We start from the raw sequence: 20,461 nt of genomic DNA, 5'->3' as shown, positions 1-20,461 counted from the left end.
CACTTGCTATAGTGTCAAATTAATCCAATACGATGTATAAACAAGAAAAATAAACTATTCTTTTGTTTTTTTGTCCTATTTGATACTTATATACGTATGATGCAAAATGAACTTGACATTATTTAAATCTATTTTTATTTTAATAGAATTTTTCGCATTAAGTATAAATATAAATAGTATATAATTTTTCAAATTAAATATGACAATAAAATTAGCAAGTACATATCTATTTCATCATCATCTCCATATTCATACTTATTTTTATATTTTCTTTGTAGTGAATTTTTTTTAATAAAAAAGTATTTAACCAATATTTAAAATAGTAAAGATATAAGTACCAAACATAAGTATGAATATACCAATTTCCTAATAATAAGATGGGAATTAAAAAAAAATTATATCATTGAACATGTTGATGAAAATGAGAATAAAATTTTAATTTGACAATTCTTATGAGACGCTCAAAGTCACATACACTTCTGTAATTGTCATTAGTATAGCGTAGATCACATCACACTATATTTATATATTTTATAGAATTTTAATTCTATAAATCGGTACTATTTTAAAAATATATATAATTATATAATATTTATACATCGATACAAATCTATCATGTACATAGTAAAATATCTTCTTCCATATCAACAATCATAATACTAAAAGTGGAAAGAACTTATCTAAAAGAAGTGTTTAGAGAAATCAACATGAGATTCTTCTAACATTTGTGATTATGACACTTACATATTCAGAAAAAAAATCCTATAACCCACAAAATAAAATACTGTTCTTATTTTCTCTATGTATAATATTTAAAATTTAAAATAGCATCCAACTATTCTTTTTTAGAAATATAGACATGAATGAAAATGTTGGATAAAATAAGAATTTTGATTTTTTTTATTAAAAAATGATATTTTGACACGATAAATTTTTTACCTTCATTTAATATCACTGTTTCTTATTTTTTTTATATAAAAAAATACGAAAGTTCATTTTTATGACCATTATATTTTTATAATATGTTTTAAATGAAGGTAAAAATGTGTTATCATATAAATTTTTTTTTGTATAGAAGTAAAAGTTAAAGTTTTTGTGAACTTTCTTGAATCATAGTAATGTGCATCAAACATGATGTGAAGCCTCTTATAGACTGCACTTGTAGCAGTGGGGTTGGTAGGCTAAAAAGAGAAAAGAAATTCGAAAGCAAAGACAATCCTATTAGAATTAGAATCGTATTTTGTGATGATTGGAGAAGTACTTCTTTGTTTGATTTTGTTGTTTTAGATGATGGACTTGTAAATGATGGGCTAATTCGTAAGAGGCTAGGCATCTTTATATCATCTTCATATCGATAGTCACTTCTGCTTAAACTTTTAAAAAATTGAAGGAAATCTATCTGTTTATATACTAAGCAATTGACAAATAATGAAAAAGGAGAGGCCGTGATCTTAAAATAAAATAAAATAATTATCTAGTGCACACGGACATATTTTCCATATCTTAAATAGCTATTTTCATGAGCTGTCTCTTGCCTCTTCCGTAATATATTGATACTAAATAGCTAAATTATTGATATTAATATATGCATAATGTGTTTCCTAACCACTACATTTTGTTTTTTAGTGAAAGCAACTCAAAAGGAGCGATTGATAATTATGCCAAGGATTTGATCCACCCTTTTTTTGATTTGCATACTCCCACTTCTCTGCTTGAAATGATGGAACATTCCATGCTAGCACATTAAAGTATTGGATCATAATCCTATTTCTGTATTTTTATATACAAGGAATCTACTCACATTCTTCTAAACAACATTCTTAATTACACACCATTCAACACTTGATCAATAATCGAAATGTGAAAAGAAAATCTGTACCTGCTAGAATACAGCCCCATTATGTAATATGTTAAAAAAATTAAAAATATTTTTTTATTTAAATGAAATAACATCATAAGTATTTAATGTCCGACATCTATGTACTGTTGTGGGAGAGGTAGGTTTGTGATAATGGACAAATGCTGGCCTTTCCTTTGTTAGTGGCCAGTTTTAAAGAATTCTGTAGCTCGTTACATTTTTATGAAATTGATGAAACTAAGTCAAAATTGGCGGCAGGATCAATACATGGTTAGAAAGAAATAAGAAAATTGGAAGTCACCATTGGAAGAATCTACAATAGACAAAACTTGGCTCAAGACTGTCAAAGTCGCCTGAATTGAAACGATGGTGAAGTGAAGACTTTGGATAGATTACATGTCAGAAGTTCAAACCTCACTGTTGCTAGGGAAAAAAGAAATACCTCAGAAACAAACATTGACTTGGTAGGTAAATGTTTTGGCTTTTGAAAACATTTACGCGCATTGGTTTTGTAAATTGTTGCTTGATATGGAGCTAATTGTATAAGCTGCCTATGAGCTAATGAAACAGTATACCAAGCTTTTGCATCATTGGAATCGTCCGTGACAATAAAAATGAAAAACAATAATAGTAGCAAAAATAGACAGAATTTCACAAGGTATTGAGAAAAATACAACAGATACTGTCATACAGTGTACCTCCAAAGATGGTAATTTTGTTCTCTTAAAGCAATATCTCCGTGTCCACGGTTTTAGCCACAAATATAATTTATTCCTCCAGCGAAGGTTACGTCAAGAATATGCTTCCGGGGCTGAAATATTGGACGTGTATGAATTATGTGTTCATGGGTGTAGAGCATGGAGATACTGACATAAACTAGTTCTGAGTTGGAATTTTGTAAGGTAGTGGGATTCAGAGAAGGCCACTTCTGAGCAGATACATCTAAATCAGTCAGGATTCACTCGGGAGAACATTGTAGAAATGATAAATCTCATCCTGGTCCATGACACCAACCTCTGTCGTGCAAACAGAACAGCAAACTTGCTTGAATGTCTCAGTGTTAATTGAATCAGTGTCATTTCTATCAAATCTTTCACTCCCTCCATTTCTTTTTCTTGATCTTGAAGTATTTTGCTTCAAAACCTTGTCATTCCCGATTTTGCAGTTTGCAACAAATACTGCCCTGTACTGGGTCAGATATTTTTCGTGCCTGCAAGAAACTAGAGAAAGTCAGTCATTCAAATCGTAAATCACAACCGACAGGTTAGTCAAACCAGTTACGAACAAATATAGTGTCATTCAACTATATTAAAAAGATGATCTTGTTCGAAAGCAAACTCTAAATTTTGCGTCCTTTCTCTAATAAATTTCTCTGGTAGTTGATTTGAGTTTAAAAGGGAATTAAAATTATTTAGCAAAGAAACTTAATCTAATGAAATTATATGGTGTTTGAAATCTATATCAGTAGTGATTGTAGTAGAAGAACATCTGCATAAATATAATACTGATCCATGAGTAGTGCTGCTAATTGAAAACAGTTCATGCATGCAGTTGTTAGCCAGGAGAAGATGCCAAAAGTAAAAGGTGAAAAGGCCAAAATTTAGCAGGTTATAGGATATAGTGATGGCTACAAAATTCTTGAACTTTTTCAAAAAACCTCATCTTTAAGGAGCAGAACTACTTTCTTCAACTAAAGTGTTAGTTTTTTCAAAAATAAAAATTATTTTCTAAGATCGATTAATTTTATCCAGAAAAAAAGAAGAGGCATTCCCCTTGTTTAGAAACCCAGTAGCCAGAGTATCAAGATGTGTACAGAGCAATTTTGAAAAATGTTTACAGCAAAAGCAATATATTAGTCTCTTGTCTTTATCAGCAACGCATATTTTTCTTCCCCTCCTCTCCTTATGGGAAGGAAATTTTCCGAACACTAAATGATCCTTGCTAAACAGCATGGATAATTGTGCTTGTCGTCTCTAATTGTGCTTGTCAGTCTACCAATATAGTAATTCCTTATGCCAAATTAAAATATTAGTTCAAGTAAAAGCATATACATATGGCCATGCAAGCAAAACAGTAACTCAAATGTGCACCTCTGACATTCTAGGCAGAGGGTGGTGAAGCAAGCAGGGCAGCTAAGCACGGCATCAGAGACACGTCCTTGCCTCTTTTTATGAATCCACTGTTCATTCTTATCATCAAGATCCGGGTCATAAAACTCTGGTTTGGTTGTGTAGTCTATTTCGTCGTCATCAGAAACTGGTATTTAAATTAAATAAAGAAAAAATATATGGTTAGCTAGCTTAATGCTGGATCACATGTTGCAAAAGCTGCGGGGACTTCAAGGTAGAAAGAAAGGATAACTTTCCAGATATAATCTACCAGATGAATGATTGTAATGGCAGCATTGAGGTCTAAACTTATTGATCGAGCAAGCACACATTCCAAACTACTGCTCAACCCCGGTGGCCCAAAGAACACACTTTTGAATCAAAGAATAAACTACACCAGCAAATGCAACATGTACAAACACTGTTCAACTTATCGGGGAAAGAATAATTTAAAGGCATATCAATTCCAAAATATGTACATGGAGTTCACAGATGCCACATGACAATGCTGACTTCAATAGTGATGATAACAACTTCAAAGCAGAAAGTAAAAAAGCAAAAAAGGGTAAGATTAGAAAACTGTGACTGATTAACTTAAAGCATCAATACATACCAAGCACACAATTTCAGATATCCGATCCAATTAAATCATAAATCTAGACTCAAAGGATTGGTTAAACTTGTCCTGAGCAGGTTGTTTTTACAGTGGTGATTGTTTCTTGAGTTCTTTTCATTTTCTTTTTTTTAATGAGATAGATGACATCGAATAAAATATTATGACATATTATGACATATGTCAGTGTTATTCTTAAGGTCTTGAACTTATGACTCTTACATCTATTAACTTGAATACTCTTAAGTAATTACAATGACTAACACATGGTATCTTTATTTCTTAAGAAGATATAAAAGTGAGTTAAATATTAAAAGGTAATTCATAACAGCCAAGAGAAAAGTTAGATTATGTTCAAGATACTTGAAATGACTATTAGAACCCGCTCTTTTCTCGGCTTCTTTTGCGACATAAAGCTAAGATATCTTGCACCAAACCTCTTAAAAAAATATCTTGCATCAACCTATTAATCCAATCATATCCATTATGTTACAGTATCCGATCCAAGGTATGATCCAATCTCTACTATTTGTCTTCGACTACAATCATTCTACTCATTCAAAACAGCTTGTCAGTTACAATTTGAATTGTATTCCATAATCATATCAGCGTTCAATATTATTTGAAGAAAACCATTTCTTAGGGCAAAGGATCTTCTTCAAATCCCAGTCTCACCAACACAATAGGGTTAGCAGCGATGACTTCACACTAAACAAGAAAGCATCTAGATAAACTAGAAGGTAAATTGTGACCGTATTGTGTCATGTGTAAAAAATTCATTGCATGCAAGTATATGGTCTTCAATCACAGAGATTTCATAACACCTGTCATCAAATTTCAATGCGAGCATCCAAATTAGGGAAAACAAGCGATAAGTGTTAAAAAACAATCTGTTTCTTTGACATTGAACCAATAAAATAAACTATTCTGATGAAATGGACACACATAATTATTAAAATTAAAAAAAAAATTGAAAGTGCTCAACTGATAATTATCAACTCCAACGTTTTGCATTTTCAGTTGAAGCTACCATGACGAAGAACGGAAATGAAAAAGGAAAAGCTGCAAAACTTTAGGATGGCGAAATTCGTTACCTGTTTGTTGCGAATTGGTGGGTGAATGTGTGACAGTGTTGTCTCTGACGCCATGATCTTCATCCATCTTTAGCTGGCTCAAAACTCTATCCAAAATTTCAAGAGACAGACGAATTGCACCCACCCAGATGTACTTTTTCTTGTTTCTAAGACCACGATTGAATTGGGCCTTGGCCCAAAGTTTACGGACCAATTAATATAGTATTTTTCTTTATGCACCCCTCGTAATATTAAAATAGCCGTTTTATCCTTTGTAAAGGTAACTTCTTTAACTTCTTGATTACCTCCCTTGAAAATCTTTTGAAATTTCAGGAAGACTTGTCGAAAAAGTTATCCAGAATTTTCGAAACATATTTTCTAGAACTTGATTTTCATAATAGAATTTTTAGAAAAAGAATTCCAGAATAAATATTTTGAAACAGATGTAATATATTTCAGAACAAGTTTTTCAAAATACTTTTTTTTCTTAATTAATTTTTGAAATAAAAATTTTGAAACATATGAGATGTATTCGAAATAAATTTTTCTAATTCAAGTTTTACTAATTTTTTGATAAACGTATTTTCTTATTTTTCCTAATATATTTTTTAAACACAATGAAAATTAGTTTAGCATGTAAATTATTTTGAACCAACCCTTTTTTCTCTTGTAATGATCTATAATGCGAAAGGTATATTGTGGAAACTAGTTTATGTAACTGTATACAAAAAATATAACGAAATGTGTAATACATTCAAATAATGCATTTTTTTATATATAAAAAATTATGAAAAGGGTGGGGCTGTGAAAGTGAGAGAAAAGATAAAAATACTTTAAAAAAAAGTGCAAAAGATGAGGGGAGGGGTGGGAAATGAATCTAGACTTTGATGGAGGAAAGAATATTGAACTGAAAATTCAATCTTACCAAGTCTTGAAGCATTTAAAAAAACTATTCATTGATATTATTTCCGTACTGTATTTTCTTTTATAATATATTTATTGGGAGAGAACGGCATATGGGGTGGTGGCGCAGTTGGCTAGCGCGTAGGTCTCATAGCTTCTGAGTGATCCTGAGGTCGAGAGTTCGAGCCTCTCTCACCCCATTGTATTTTTTTTCCAAAGCATGACATTTTTTTTAATTGCCATAAAAAATAAATATTTAGTTATCGAAAAAGTTGTGGATTTGTAAAATGGCTAAATTATGTATTTTTTTTCTGGTATACCATTATATTTAAACATATATTTTGTTAGATTGAAGTTTTGACATATATATAACTTTTTTGAAGTTAATTAACTACAAATAATTAACTTTACGAAAATAAAAAATACAAAATTTTTATGAATGAATAAAATATACAAAATTTTAGGGCTGGACTAGTAGTTATCAATATTAAAATTTGAATCTAGTTATCAATATTGAATTTTGATTCTAGTTATCAATATTAAAAGTTGGACGATTATACTTGAAAAGAAAATACATGAAGTAACATGTATGTCTCAACTTTAATAAAAATATATATTTCAACGTCATTAATCTTATTTTGATTTACAAAATTAATCATTTGTGATAAAAAAAAATCATTATGTGATTGTGCGTATTCTTTAAAGTAATCATAGTTATAATGGAGAAATTTTTGTATAAATTGAATACATGTAACTATGAACACTATTTAATTTTTTAAATTTAATATAGATAAATAGGATGTAGTTGAATATATATATATATATATATATATATATATATATATATATATATATATATATATATATATATATATATATATATATATATATATATATATATATATATATATGTATATGTGTGTGTGTGTTCTTCTGGTAATTTTTTTACCTTTACATATTTACATTCATTTTTATATCAATTTTTGTTTTAAATTGTTAAAACATTTTTAATTTTGTAGATAATGTGAAAAAACTTGTATTAACTTTTTTTGGTCATTAGTTTCATAATTTATTTATAGGATAGATATTTTATAATTATTTTAATATTTTACGTTAAAAAAACACGAGTATCTGTTAATATTAATTATTTGATAATATCGTGTTTTTCTTCTGAAGTGTTTTTTATTTTTTAAAAAGTTTTTTAATTAACATTTGGAATAATAAATAGATGAATATGAGTATGGATATTTGTATACCCATTTCTTGATAGAGATGACGATGAAAATAAAACCAAAAATAAATAAAAAATGCTTAGGAAAGTTGATAACAATGAGAATGAAAATAATTTTTACTTAAATTTTTTAACCAAAAATAATTTTTACTTAAATTTTTAGTGACAATTGCATTAGACTGAATAAATTGCTTAAAAACAACACTCATAATGCAACCTTAAGCAAATAAATTTACAATATTTAAATTAATACTAGTCCGTATAATGGAATACGGGAAACCGATACGAGAAAAATGATATCAGAATTAAATTTACTTGAAAATACATATATAAGTTATTATAATAATAAACAATAAATAATAAATCAGACTGAAAAAAAGTACTTAAACTATCTTCAATATAATAAAATTAACTGTAAAAACGTTAATAATAAATATACTAATAAAAATTTTGATATTCATTAATTAAACACATATGGATAGGTAACGACTTAATTAATAAAAGGTGAAGACAATTAACTATATTCAAGATCAAATTTATGTATAATATTTTAATTAATTGTCTGTGCCCAAGAAGATAACAACTTATTTATGGACAAGAAGATAACAACTTATCAGATCGATGTCTTGATAAATTTAAATGTACATTATACATAATTAGATATTTTTTGATAGAAAGAATAATTGGTTAAGTAATACCTTTTCTATTCTAAAATCATCTAAATATCTAATATACATTAAAAAAAAACAAATAAGGAGTCATCATTTGGTTTAGGTATAATTTTATCAAAATAAACGATTTGAAAAGATATTATTATGATTATTTGTTAACATAAATTTTGTACATAATTTTTTTTTCCAATTTGTGATTAGTTATATTATCCTTTAATTAAGTAAGAATGAAAATAAGATGAGCGTACATTTTATTAGAAAAATTTATCTACAAAAACTCTTCAATGTTCAAATTAATAAAAATAAAAATTAACGAATAATATGATATTAATAAATAGTATTAAGCAAAAGTATTGATTGTTCTGCTCGTCAGTCTATAGACATTGGAAATAGAGTGTTTCATCCTACATCTTCAACATCTCATCCTAGACTTCTAAAAATTCCATTTTAGTTATTTGATTTTTATATATTTAATATAACTATTATTATGATATAAATCATGTTTTAATAATTATTAAAATATAAAATTATATTAAATAATATTTAAATTTTAAATTAAATTAGATTATTATTAAGATGGTGTAGAGGAACTTTAATAAGAAAGAGAAAAAAATAAAAATGTATTTATTAAAATGTTTTAATAAGAGAGAGAAGAAAATAAAAATATATTTATTAAAAAGTAAAATTTTTAGAAAAGTTGGAGCAGCATATGTCATAAGGTTAAAAATGAAATTTTTATAAGATTAAAAATGAAATTTTTAGAGGTGTAGGATGAAACACTCTTGGAAATATAATAGGTTTGTTAACATCTCTTTTAATAATATAATAAGTTGTATTATTATAACAGGTTTATTATTATTATAATCAGTTCTTTATCATATATAGTATGTGTGTGAAAATGAGGCTAATTTAGTAATTTATTATATAATTTCAAATAACCTTATTTTATTTAGTATATAATAATTTCATAAATCTTAAATTGTTATTGAATATAAAGATTATGATAAATCGGACAAGACTTCTATACTGTTTTTGTAATTATTTTTTATGAAATAAACTCTTTCAAAACTTATTTTTTAGGAACTAGATATATTCAAAATGAACCAACATAATCTTTTGCTTTTCTTATTCATGTTTATCTTCAAATTGTGCTGTATTTTTTGTTGTTTGGTCATTCAAAATATATTAATTACAATATATTTAATTTTTTATATACTTCAAATTATAAAAATCAATATATTTTGAATAAACCAAAAATTCAACCCTCTAAATTGAGAGTAGTATCCTCTATTGATTCCCACACCTTAAGTTAAACCATGATACTAAAATTGACGTACTGTTTATTCGATAAAATTAATCTTTAAGTTATGGAGTGAGCATTGCTATCGATAATAAATATCAGAAAATACCGTCAATTATAGTATTTGGATAATTTATATCGGTAAAATCAGTGTAGACATGAAACAGATATAATATAATTTGGAACAACATGCATTCCCATGATTACAAACTCTCCCAAACATCAAAATTTCAGTGACACGGAGATACCTATCTGACATAAATTCACAAATCAAACTGATTAAGCTCTGCCTGATGCAAAGATATTGACTTTTAGAAAATTTAGTCGTGTTTTTTGCTTTTCAAGGAACTAAAAAAATACAAATAATTAGTCCTACAACATATATCATAAATTCATTTCAACATGCGTACTCAAAAATTTACTATTTGTGTTTCAAAAATTCATTTCACGAAACTCTGATTAAAAAAGTTTACTGTTTGTGTTTCAAAAATTCAAGTCCATGGTTTAGATTATATTTGTCAAATCCTCTCCAATGCTTAATCCAAGACACTTCTAACCAAATCACACATAATAATTAATTAATTTTAGTCCATAATTTTTTTAAATAATGTTCTAAAAATATACCGTTATTAGTAATTTATAAAACTTTCTTCCCATAAAAAACACAGTTATCACATTTTGTAGAGACTAACACAAAGGAAATTTGATATTTCATAGAAACTACGAAATGTTTTATAGACTTAAGATTTTGACTAACCCTTGCATGTATATGTCATTGACGTGTCCTAAAAAACGTCAATTCGAAGGTGTATTAGCGAAGGCTTATTTCCTAATTAGGCTGGTAAAATACTGGGCAACAGGCAAATACTTCTAAAATGGTTGAAATAAAAATTTCGAAATTAAAACGTTTTATACACACATAGGAGAAATATAGACCATGACTAACTAAGTATTGCATAAAGGATGATCAATAATAATGGATGTTTGGAAGATGATCTGTACAAAATAACGCAGTACCTAAAGTCTCAATAATTGTGAGCTTTCATGCAATCCGCTTTGATCGAACAAAGTTCATGTTCATGGCCACGCAAAATAACATCTCTTACAATCCTCACAAGGACTTCTGCAAACATGGCAAAGATAGTAATCTATTCCCGGAACCCTTAGCTGCACAATAGTTTCCAGAGTTTTAAACACGAACAATACCTGCAGATACAAACTAACTATCACCACTTGATATCAACATACACCTTCATAATCATCGAAAGAACATATATAAAAATTGAAAACCAAACATCGACACAATTATGTAACAATTTTATGGCCAAGTATATAGACGGAAACAATGATCGAGCAATATGTAAGACTGTTCCATAGAGTGCAAAATATGACAACAGATATGATAAACAATAAAATTCGACCGCAAACAAATTTCCCATCTATTTTGGTTGTACGAGGGGAATAAAGCACAATCCATTGAGCATTTCTTAAATTTTCCGACAAACATTAGAATTGAATGAGGTTCAGTGGAAAATAATCCATTTCGTGGGTTTTCACCATGCTGCTGCAAAGCAGTAGTCAATCTTCATACTTGAATCAATTACACATTTAATTGCCTTCAATATCCTAAATTCTGTTTTCATTTTCTCTTCATCCCCACATCATTCTATGAAACACAGCCTTAAGTAAAATTGAAGGAAAACCCGTTTACATGAAGTGCAAGACTCCAGAAGTAAATAAAATAATTAGTTCAGAACTTTAAACCTCTTTCTCTTTGTTCCTGCATAAACCACTTCTTTGTGCAAGAGTGCCGGACAACCAGCTCCATGGTCAAAAGCTCTCAACAAAGAGTTACCATCACAAACAACACATATCGATTTCAGATAAAAATATTGAGAAAAGGAACTATAAACATGGAAACTATACAGAAACAAAAGAAAGTTAGGGATACACGTAACAGAATATAAACAGTTTAACAATTCATTCAGATGCAGTTCAGATCATTAAAACCCCAAATATAAAAATGACCACAAAATGAAATATACAGAATAAGTTTTTAAACCACCGAGATTGGCTGATGTACAAGAAGGCATGTTTATTTTCATGAGCATTAAAGCTTCGTCACTCTCTGTAGAAAGAAAGCACGGGAATTTGGGTATCAGAACAACCAAGCCTAACAAGCTAAAATCCACACGTTAAAATGCCAGCAATTGTCAATTATACTACGAAACCAGAACACTGAGTCCTAAATGCAATCAAAGCCCAATATGTTTCAAATCAAAGTAAAACTAATGAATTTACAACAACCGAAATAATATAAAACACAACCACTTACACAAATTTCAATCCCAACTCTCCCATCCCCTTTCGGAACTGTCCTGCGCAGAGTCACCTGCATCAAAAGGATGCCGCAAATATATTCTAACAGTCCGGTGAACAGGTCTACCATTTCCCCCTCCCGCGCCACCGCCACTGCCACTGCCACTATCGCTCACATCAGACCTCGACCCACCATCATCGCCACTGCTCCGCGTCCGATTCTCATAATCCGCGTCATCGGTGGGCAGTTCATACCGACAAACGGGGCAAGAGTTATGCAGCTTAAGCCAAGGAATCAGGCAGTCAGCATGATACGCGTGCTTGCAAGGCATCTGCGTCACCTGCGTGCCCTTCTCGAACTCGTCCTGGCAGACCGCGCATTGGTTCATTTCAGAGTTCAGCAACTCATCGTCGACGGTGACTGTGGGGAGATTTTCGACGGCGTCCTTTGCGGCCGGTGGCGTGCCGTAACGGTTTGGGTCGTTGTCGGCGAGCAGCTGAATCAACTGCTCAAAGCCCGGGCCGAGATAGTAGTCGCCAAGGTTTGACGAGGGGCGGAACCCCGTGTCGGAAGGGTTGCCGAAGGAGAATTGAATGTTAGCGCCGTCGGCGCGAAGGTTCTGCAGGTAGTTCTGGAGGTAGGTCCTTGGGTCGAACATGTCGGCTTCGCGGCGGGTCCTGGAACCCGCGTTGAGCAAGAGGGGGAGCATGGTGTCGATTAAATCGAACGGGAATTCGGGATCCATAGATTCTCCCCCACTTTCATGGGTGAAATTAGGGTTAGGGTTATGACTATGGTTATTAGGGTTCCATTCCTCCACGAAACCTTCCAGACAGATCGGGCAGAACGGTTCCGACTCATCGGTGCACGTTATCCTCTGATTGCACACGTGACAGAAAAATGGCTTCCCACTGTCCCCGCCGGAAGACATCATTGGTCGTCTTCTTCGTCGTCGTTAACAACACAACCTCTTGCCTTCTCTGGTTTAGTTATTCTCTCTCTAGCTTATTAATGAAGATCTCTTTCTATATAAGCGGGTGGGCCTATTTGATTGGGCCTGACCCAAAAACAATAGTTCGGCCCATGAAACGAACATGGAAATTAGAATAGATATTTATATTTATCTAATATTTATAGTTACTTTCTGCTCCTTAATACAATCATCTTCTTTGGAAAAAATCCTCATCGGTAGATTATGTGTAGCCTCATTTCGAAGTCACACTGTCACTTGCCACACCTCCCTCTGCCACCCACTCGCACGAGGTAGGGCTATTCATTTTTCAATGTTGCGTTTTAGGTGTATGTGTATGTGCGTGTATGTTTCGCTGATTCAACGTGTTATGTTTTGTTTGTGTAGCAATGGAATTGCGAGGGTGAGGATGAGTGGGAGAATGGAGGTGGTGTGTCGGGGAATGTTGAAACCGAGGAAGTTCATGCAGAGGAGGAGGAAACTGGAGGTTTTCAAGGATCCTGCGGATGAGGCTCATCAGAAGAATTGGAGGAGAATCATGACTGAAATCGATGACTCCGGTTCTGCTGTTTCTGTTCTCTCTTCCGAGAATATTAACAACCAGGGTGTTCCTAAAACCCTTATTGTTGGTACCTTGATTAGGTTTAAACAACTCAAGAAGTGGAACCTTGTCGTTGAGGTATACAGTTCATCTGTTCTTTGTTGTGTGATTGTTTGGTTTTAGCTGTAGATGAGTCTAACTTCTTTATTACGCGATTCTTTAGATTCTTGAATGGCTCCGGACTCAAAACTGGTGGGATTTTGGTAAGATGGATTATTTCATGCTTATCACGGCATATGGGAAGCTGGGAGACTTCAATGGTGCTGAGAAGATCTTAGCTTTGATGAATAATAATGGTTATCCGCCAAATGTTGTATCTCAGACTGCACTTATGGAAGCATATGGAAGAGGAGGCAGATATAACAATGCTGAAGCGATATTCCGAAGGATGCAGAAATGGGGTCCGGAACCTTCTGCTTTAACATACCAGATAATACTTAAAACATTTGTTCATGTGAGCATACATCTTTATTATTTAATCCTTTGCACTTTTACTTTAAAATTAACTTCTCTTATGAGTTATGGCCGCTAGTGGTGTTGTTTGTGCTGGTGGTTTTGTACTTGTGTTCCCCTGAACGAAATTTCGAATAAAAGTCAAATATATTGATGCCCTGCCTCTTAAAGTAAACCACCTTGATGGAAATTGAATTGGGAGGAATGTGTTCATTGTTGGCATATAATTCTAAGCTGTGAATGAGGCAGCAACGATGACTTACCATGATTGTTCAATTCCCACACATCTCCCATGACAACTATGTTGAACTCGGTGTGCATTTCTTAAATATTTTACAGACTGCTATTGAGTCTCTTGACTTTCAGTTTTACATTTGTATTGATTCACTTGCAGGGGGACAAGTTTAAAGAAGCTGAAGAAGTATTTGACAGTTTACTGAATGATGAAAACTCGCCTTTGAAACCCGACCAGAAGATGTTTAACATGATGATTTATATGTTTAAAAAGGCTGGAAGTTATGAAAAGGCCCGTAAGGCATTTGCACTGATGGCTGAACGAGGAATTGAACAATCTACAGTAACTTATAATAGCTTGATGTCATTTGAAACAAATTACAAGGAAGTTTCGAACATATATGATCAGGTATTCGCATGTTTATAATAGATAACATTACTTTCTGAATGTTGAACAAGCCTACTACTTTAACATCATATTATTTTTATCATTTCCAAATGAGGAAGAAACTGGTTTTGACTAACTTGTGTAACAAAAATGGTCTTGTGGTATTCTACATGAACAGTAACACGTTTAGGTACTTCAAATAAATTTTAAATCTCCCTCTTCATACAAGATAACCATACATCTTAACTATAGACTCAATTTTCAGCTGTTTTGGCTTTGTACTTTTGTTGTATAGGTACCCTACAAGCCGGTTTTGTGGGGTCGCCCGGCCGAGACGCTTCCGATGGTGTGGTCGCCGGTCGATTCTGGAACTCCGGCGGCGGCGGCGGCGACGGCGGCGGCGACGGTGGCGACGGCAGCGGCGGCGATTGCGACAACAGCGGCAGTGATGGTGCCGGAGACCGTGGAGTTGACTGGAACTATTCCTGTGCTCTAGATACCAAATCTGTGAGTGATGCCTTAACTCATCCTGGTTGGCGTCAAGCTATGATGGATGAATTAAGTGCTTTACAGGACAGTGGAACTTGGGAGCTGGTCCAATTACCATCTGGAAAGTCTGTTGTTGGTTGCAGGTGGGTGTATGCTATCAAGGTTGGTCCTGATGGCACGATTGATCGTCTGAAAGCTCGACTGGTTGCCAAAGGCTACACACAGATTTTTGGTTTGGATTATGGTGATACTTTTTCTCCAGTGGCAAAAATGACCTCTGTTCGCCTCTTCATTGCCATGGCCGCTCTTCGACAATGGCCTCTTTACCAACTTGATGTCAAAAATGCTTTCCTAAATGGTGATTTGCATGAAGAAATTTATATGGAGCAACCGCCTGGCTTTGTTGCTCAGGGGGAGTCATCTGGATTGGTATGTCGGCTTCGCAAATCCTTATATGGCCTAAAACAGTCTCCTCGGGCCTGGTTTGGTAAATTCAGTTGTGTTGTTCAACAATTTGGTATGTCTCGCAGTGAAGCGGATCATTCAGTGTTCTATCGCCACTCGAGTGCTGGATGTATCTACTTAATAGTGTATGTCGATGATATTGTTCTCACAGGAAGCGACTATCTTGGCATCTCTCAGATGAAACAACACCTTTGTCATCATTTTCAAACCAAAGATCTTGGCAAACTCCGGTACTTTTTGGGTATTGAAGTAGCACAATCCAATGATGGTATTGTCATATCTCAGAGGAAGTATGCGTTAGACATCTTGGAGGAAACAGGGTTAATGAACTGTAAATCTGTTGAGACACCTATGGACCCTAACATCAAACTCCTACCAAATCAGGGGGAGCCTTTCTCAGATCCTGAACGGTACAGAAGACTAGTTGGTAAATTAAACTATCTTACTGTTACGCGTCCTGACATTTCTTTCGCAGTTAGTATGGTGAGTCAATTTCTAAACTCCCCATGTGAAGACCATTGGGATGCAGTTGTTCGCATACTGAAGTATATTAAAAGATCACCTGGAAAAGGTTTGCTATATGGCCCTAACAACGATACAAAAATTGTTTGTTATTCAGATGCTGATTGGGCTGGTTCCCCTTCTGATAGGAGGTCTACTTCTGGATATTGTGTCTCTATTGGTGGCAACCTGATATCTTGGAAAAGTAAGAAGCAAAGTGTTGTGGCAAGGTCCAGCGCAGAAGCAGAATATAGAGCTATGGCATCTGCTACTTGCGAGCTTGTGTGGCTTAAACAATTACTTAATGAATTGAAATTTGGAGATGCCACTCACATGACACTTATGAATACTGTCACGTTTGTCCATATAGAGGATTCATTGTAGATTTAATTTTTCCAAGTAGATTATTTGAAATCTGTTTTGGTTTGCAAAACTTTCTCCGTGCTAGTTCAGTCAGATTTTTATTAAATTATGAGAATGGGAAATTAAATCCTTGCACACATCATCTACTTGGACTAATATTTCAACATTTTCGTGGACATAATTTATTTAATCTTGAGGTATTTTCAAGACTTTCCATTAGTTTTCATTTTTTTTCTGTCCCCCCCTTTAATTTCTTGCTTATATTATTAATTCATCAGATTTTGAAGTGAATGCCTAATTTTAGATGCAAAGAGCTGATCTCAGACCTGATGTTGTGAGCTATGCCCTACTCGTGAGTGCATATGGGAAGGCCCGGAGGGAAGAAGAAGCGTTAGCTGTATTTGAGGAAATGCTTGACGCTGGAGTCAGGTATGTCAGGGAATATAACTAGTAATGCGGAAAATGAATAGCAAGCTGGGTAATTTAAATTATTATCAGCTTCGTAATTATTAATTACTTGATGGGATTTTAGTAGCCTGCTAGTCACGTATTCCTACTCCTATATCTGCAATCACTATTTGTAGCTAAATATCTACCACTTAAACATCGGCAAGTCTTATTTGTGGCTGTTATGAGAAAATCATTGAAATGTTTAAAAGCCCATCCTTACCACATCCACCTCAACTCTTATCTTCTGTTCTTATACAGATAGTTTTTCTCCTCCGAATGTCTTGGTTGATAAGAGACTTATTTTTATTTAAATTGGCTACTATTTATTTTTAGAATTGTTCTTTTCTGATTATGTTGTTAAATTAGATAATTTTTTTATTTCTGAAGCATTGATATGTGATTTTTCGTCCCATATCAGAGGCTTGTCTGTATTCGATACCTATCAAATTAAGATACATTCCAATACTTTAGGGATGTGTGTCCAAACCATATACTTAGTTATGCTTGCTATTTAAAAAATGAAAATGAAATGCCAAATAGGAATAAAAAAACGAGTCAATTTGTGATGTTCAAAAATAAGATTCATTTAAATGTATATGCACCTTCAGAGAAGGATTCAAAGCATTTTATATATATATAACACTAGTAAAAATGATAGTTAAAAGTAAGAGTTAATACATATCGGGTCTTATATTTTTAAGAATTAGTGTATCACCAAATCAAATACCTAGTATCACATGCGTGCATTATAGGGTTTCATTTTATCTTCTTAATGATCATTATTTTTATTATCATAGAAGTTACCATTTCTCTTCTTTTTCACAGGCCAACTCGGAAAGCTTACAATATTTTACTTGATGCATTTTCTATATCGGGAATGGTGGAGCAGGCTCGGACCGTGTTTAAGAGTATGAGAAGGGATAGGTGAGTACCATTTCCTTTCTTCTTCAGTCTTTATTAGACAAAAAGAGTTATACATGTTTGGTTCTCCATGGTTATATTTATATTTCAAATTAGTCATGGTCATTGTTTTGTTTATCAATTTGGTCCTCCAACTAATTTTTCTGTTGCAACTTATTCTTTTCTGTCAATTTTTTTTTCACCACTCATGGAAAGTTTTTAGGGGCATTGATTCTTTCTGGTAATTGAGTCGCAATTGACTATTAAACATCTGAAGGAGCTTTCATTTTGAGCAAAATAGGACTAAAATGGAACTTAAATAAGGTTAGCAGAGAAATATATGGTTCAAGGTTCATTTTGTTTCCACCTCTCTGCTTGTTTTTCCTCACCTAATAATGTGTTTAGTTTCACTTGGAATCCATAAAAAAGAAAGAGAGAATTATTGAGGTACTGGTTCTAATTTTTTTCCTTGGAAGAAAAACACATTCACAACACAATTACTGTGGTAAGGTGAAAAATATGTGGGAATAAGAGATGTGAGGCAAATTACAAAATGAAAAACCCAGTCAACAGCCAAGTAAAAATCAAGCATGGATATGATAGATCCATGGCCCTCCCACTTTTTTTACGCAGAAGGAAAAACAAACTCAACGAATACTATTGTTCACTAACGATTAAGGAGGATCTAACGTGGTAAATAAGAAAAAAAATGAAATTTATGTAAAATACCTTTTCTCCATTCAAGTGCAGATCATCTGAAAGGCCAAATACCAATGGTGGATTGTGAGTGAATTCCCATACTGGTTTCTGAAATGAAAGTGTGAATTGCTTTGAATTCTGGTTTTTTTAAATCCTATTTTAGTCCGTCTTTGCAAAACGTCATTTAATAGTCTTTTTATACTTCTATTTTCACTAACAATAAAATTTAAGGATTAAAACAACATTTTTTAAATCCAGGGATATAATGAGATCATGCACGTAGCCGATGGCATAATGTTGGAGACTTATCCAGAGGTTAATTAATAGATAATGGTTTTAGGTATGGTCAGAAATAAATATCAAACATTTTTTAACTGTCACACATTCAAGTGAGTCCATATGGAAAAGTTTATCTCTTGATGGATTGAGATGAATGGGCAGTTAGTGTTTGCTAACAAATCCAAACACACTATTCAAATTCATGTACCAAGTGAATTAGAATTTGAGGATATATTCCTGTCTATATTATTATTTAGTGTACAACACTTAGCACTCTCCTCGTATCATTGTACTTTACCCACGCAGATTCTTTCCAGATCTTTGCTCATACACTACCATGTTGTCTGCTTATATCAATGCATCTGATATGGAGGGTGCTGAGAAGTTTTTCAAAAGATTGATACAGGATGGTGTTGAGCCTAATGTTGTCACTTACGGAACCTTAATGAAAGGGTATGCTAAGATAAACGATCTTGAGATGGTGATGAAAAAGTACGAAGAAATGCTTGAGCGGGGAATAAAGGCCAATCAGGCAATTTTGACTACTATCATGGATGCATATGGAAAAAGTGGAGACTTCGACAGTGCTGTTCATTGGTTTAAGGAAATGGAGTCTAATGGAATCTCTCCCGATAAGAAAGCTAAAAATGTTCTTCTATCTTTAGCAAAAACTGATCAAGAAAGGGAAGAGGTTAATGAGCTCATAGTGCATTTCAGTGAAACTAAAAGTTTACCTAATGGTAGTGGGGTTGTTAGATTTGTTGAGGAAGACGAAGAAGATAATTATGAATATTTTGATGATCAGCTGACCAAGGCTTACGTTGAACATACTGCAGAGGTAAGTTGATAAGTGTCAAGTCCCTTGGGACCAACACACTACAATTTTTGTACACTTATGTAATTGTGGGGTCATTGTATTTTGTGGTATTATCAAGCAATTGAAAGTATTTAGCATGTCTTGTTTTGCCTTTGTTAATAGGGTTCTCAGTTCACATTTATTCCAAATGCGTTATTAATTAATGCAGTGAATTCGTTTTGCAAACTTTCAAGCGTCATCAAGAGTAGCTCAAACGTGCCTTTATCTATCAACTTGTGTGTGTTTTCTTCAATTCCATCCTGTGTACGTGCCAAGTAACAATATTAGGTACATTAGCTTACTTTTAAAAATTTTATATGCTGAATCTTTAGTTTATATCACACCCTTAATTAATTTTCTTTTTTCGTTTTGTTTATGAAAATGGAATTGATGTTTAAATTTCAATTTAGTCAGAATTGGAGGATTGAAATTATAAATACATTTCAATATCTCAAATTTAGGGTACTTATGAGGTAAAAATATATATGAGATCTTGCGATTGATGATCTAGGTCTTTCAATTGTTCTTGGCGAAAAATATCTTGGTATAATTTTAGGGTTTTTAGCTAGAGTATTCAAGATTGAATTCCTTTGTTTATAATGAGAGGTATATTTCATAAGTCTTAAGTTGTTCTGTTATATTCATATTTTAACTAATAGCATTTAATTCTTAAGGTTTATATTTTTCTAAACAGATTTTAAGTATCAGAAGCAGATATTTTTATGATTTTTACTTA

General features: G+C 32.6%; 3 protein-coding genes and 1 non-coding gene across 6 annotated transcripts; 2 read left to right on the top strand and 2 right to left on the bottom strand.

Annotated features, from left to right (window-relative positions):
• Positions 1-2,417: 2,417 nt before the first annotated feature.
• Positions 2,418-5,813, bottom strand: LOC124846478 (E2F-associated phosphoprotein). Of its 2 annotated transcripts, XM_088095825.1 has the most exons (4): positions 5,674-5,784; positions 4,238-4,357; positions 3,949-4,114; positions 2,418-3,068 (listed from the first exon to the last, which is right to left on the bottom strand). In XM_088095825.1, the coding sequence occupies exons 2-4, from the start codon at positions 4,296-4,298 to the stop codon at positions 2,810-2,812; spliced, it is 486 nt and encodes a 161-aa protein (XP_087951951.1). In that variant the 5' UTR covers positions 4,299-4,357; positions 5,674-5,784; the 3' UTR covers positions 2,418-2,809. The 2 variants fall into 2 exon arrangements, with proteins under 2 accessions (XP_087951951.1, XP_047179703.1); XM_047323747.2 differs by lacking the exon at positions 4,238-4,357 and having other exon boundaries at positions 5,674-5,813.
• An 857-nt stretch (positions 5,814-6,670) lies between these two features.
• On the top strand, positions 6,671-6,755 carry TRNAM-CAU (transfer RNA methionine (anticodon CAU)). Its single transcript is given in 2 exon segments — positions 6,671-6,708; positions 6,720-6,755. It is a non-coding gene; the product is annotated as a tRNA-Met (tRNA).
• A 3,867-nt stretch (positions 6,756-10,622) lies between these two features.
• Positions 10,623-13,080, bottom strand: LOC124846482 (RING/U-box superfamily protein). 2 transcript variants are annotated; one of them, XR_015781349.1, is made up of 3 exons: positions 12,093-13,080; positions 11,522-11,885; positions 10,623-10,963 (listed from the first exon to the last, which is right to left on the bottom strand). XR_015781349.1 is itself a non-coding variant. In XM_047323751.2 (2 exons), exon 1 carries the CDS (start codon positions 13,009-13,011, stop codon positions 12,100-12,102), a length of 912 nt encoding a protein of 303 aa, XP_047179707.1. In that variant the 5' UTR covers positions 13,012-13,080; the 3' UTR covers positions 10,623-10,963; positions 12,093-12,099. The 2 variants fall into 2 exon arrangements, 1 of the variants encoding a protein (XP_047179707.1); XM_047323751.2 differs by lacking the exon at positions 11,522-11,885.
• Positions 13,081-13,199: 119 nt separating this feature from the next.
• LOC124846480 (Tetratricopeptide repeat (TPR)-like superfamily protein) lies at positions 13,200-19,823 on the top strand. The gene is made up of 7 exons (XM_047323749.2): positions 13,200-13,340; positions 13,435-13,726; positions 13,812-14,102; positions 14,496-14,744; positions 16,846-16,970; positions 17,817-17,915; positions 19,176-19,823. Exons 1-7 carry the CDS (start codon positions 13,273-13,275, stop codon positions 19,714-19,716), a joined length of 1,665 nt encoding a protein of 554 aa, XP_047179705.1. The 5' UTR covers positions 13,200-13,272; the 3' UTR covers positions 19,717-19,823.
• The last annotated feature ends 638 nt before the right edge of the window (positions 19,824-20,461 follow it).

Source organism: Vigna umbellata, chromosome 8 (genome assembly GCF_029865625.1).
Source record: "Vigna umbellata cultivar VRB3 chromosome 8, Vumbellata_1.0, whole genome shotgun sequence".
Classification (NCBI taxonomy): Eukaryota; Viridiplantae; Streptophyta; class Magnoliopsida; order Fabales; family Fabaceae; genus Vigna; species Vigna umbellata.
Note: the sequence above shows the minus strand (reverse complement) of the source record. Positions and strands in the feature narration are given on the sequence as shown.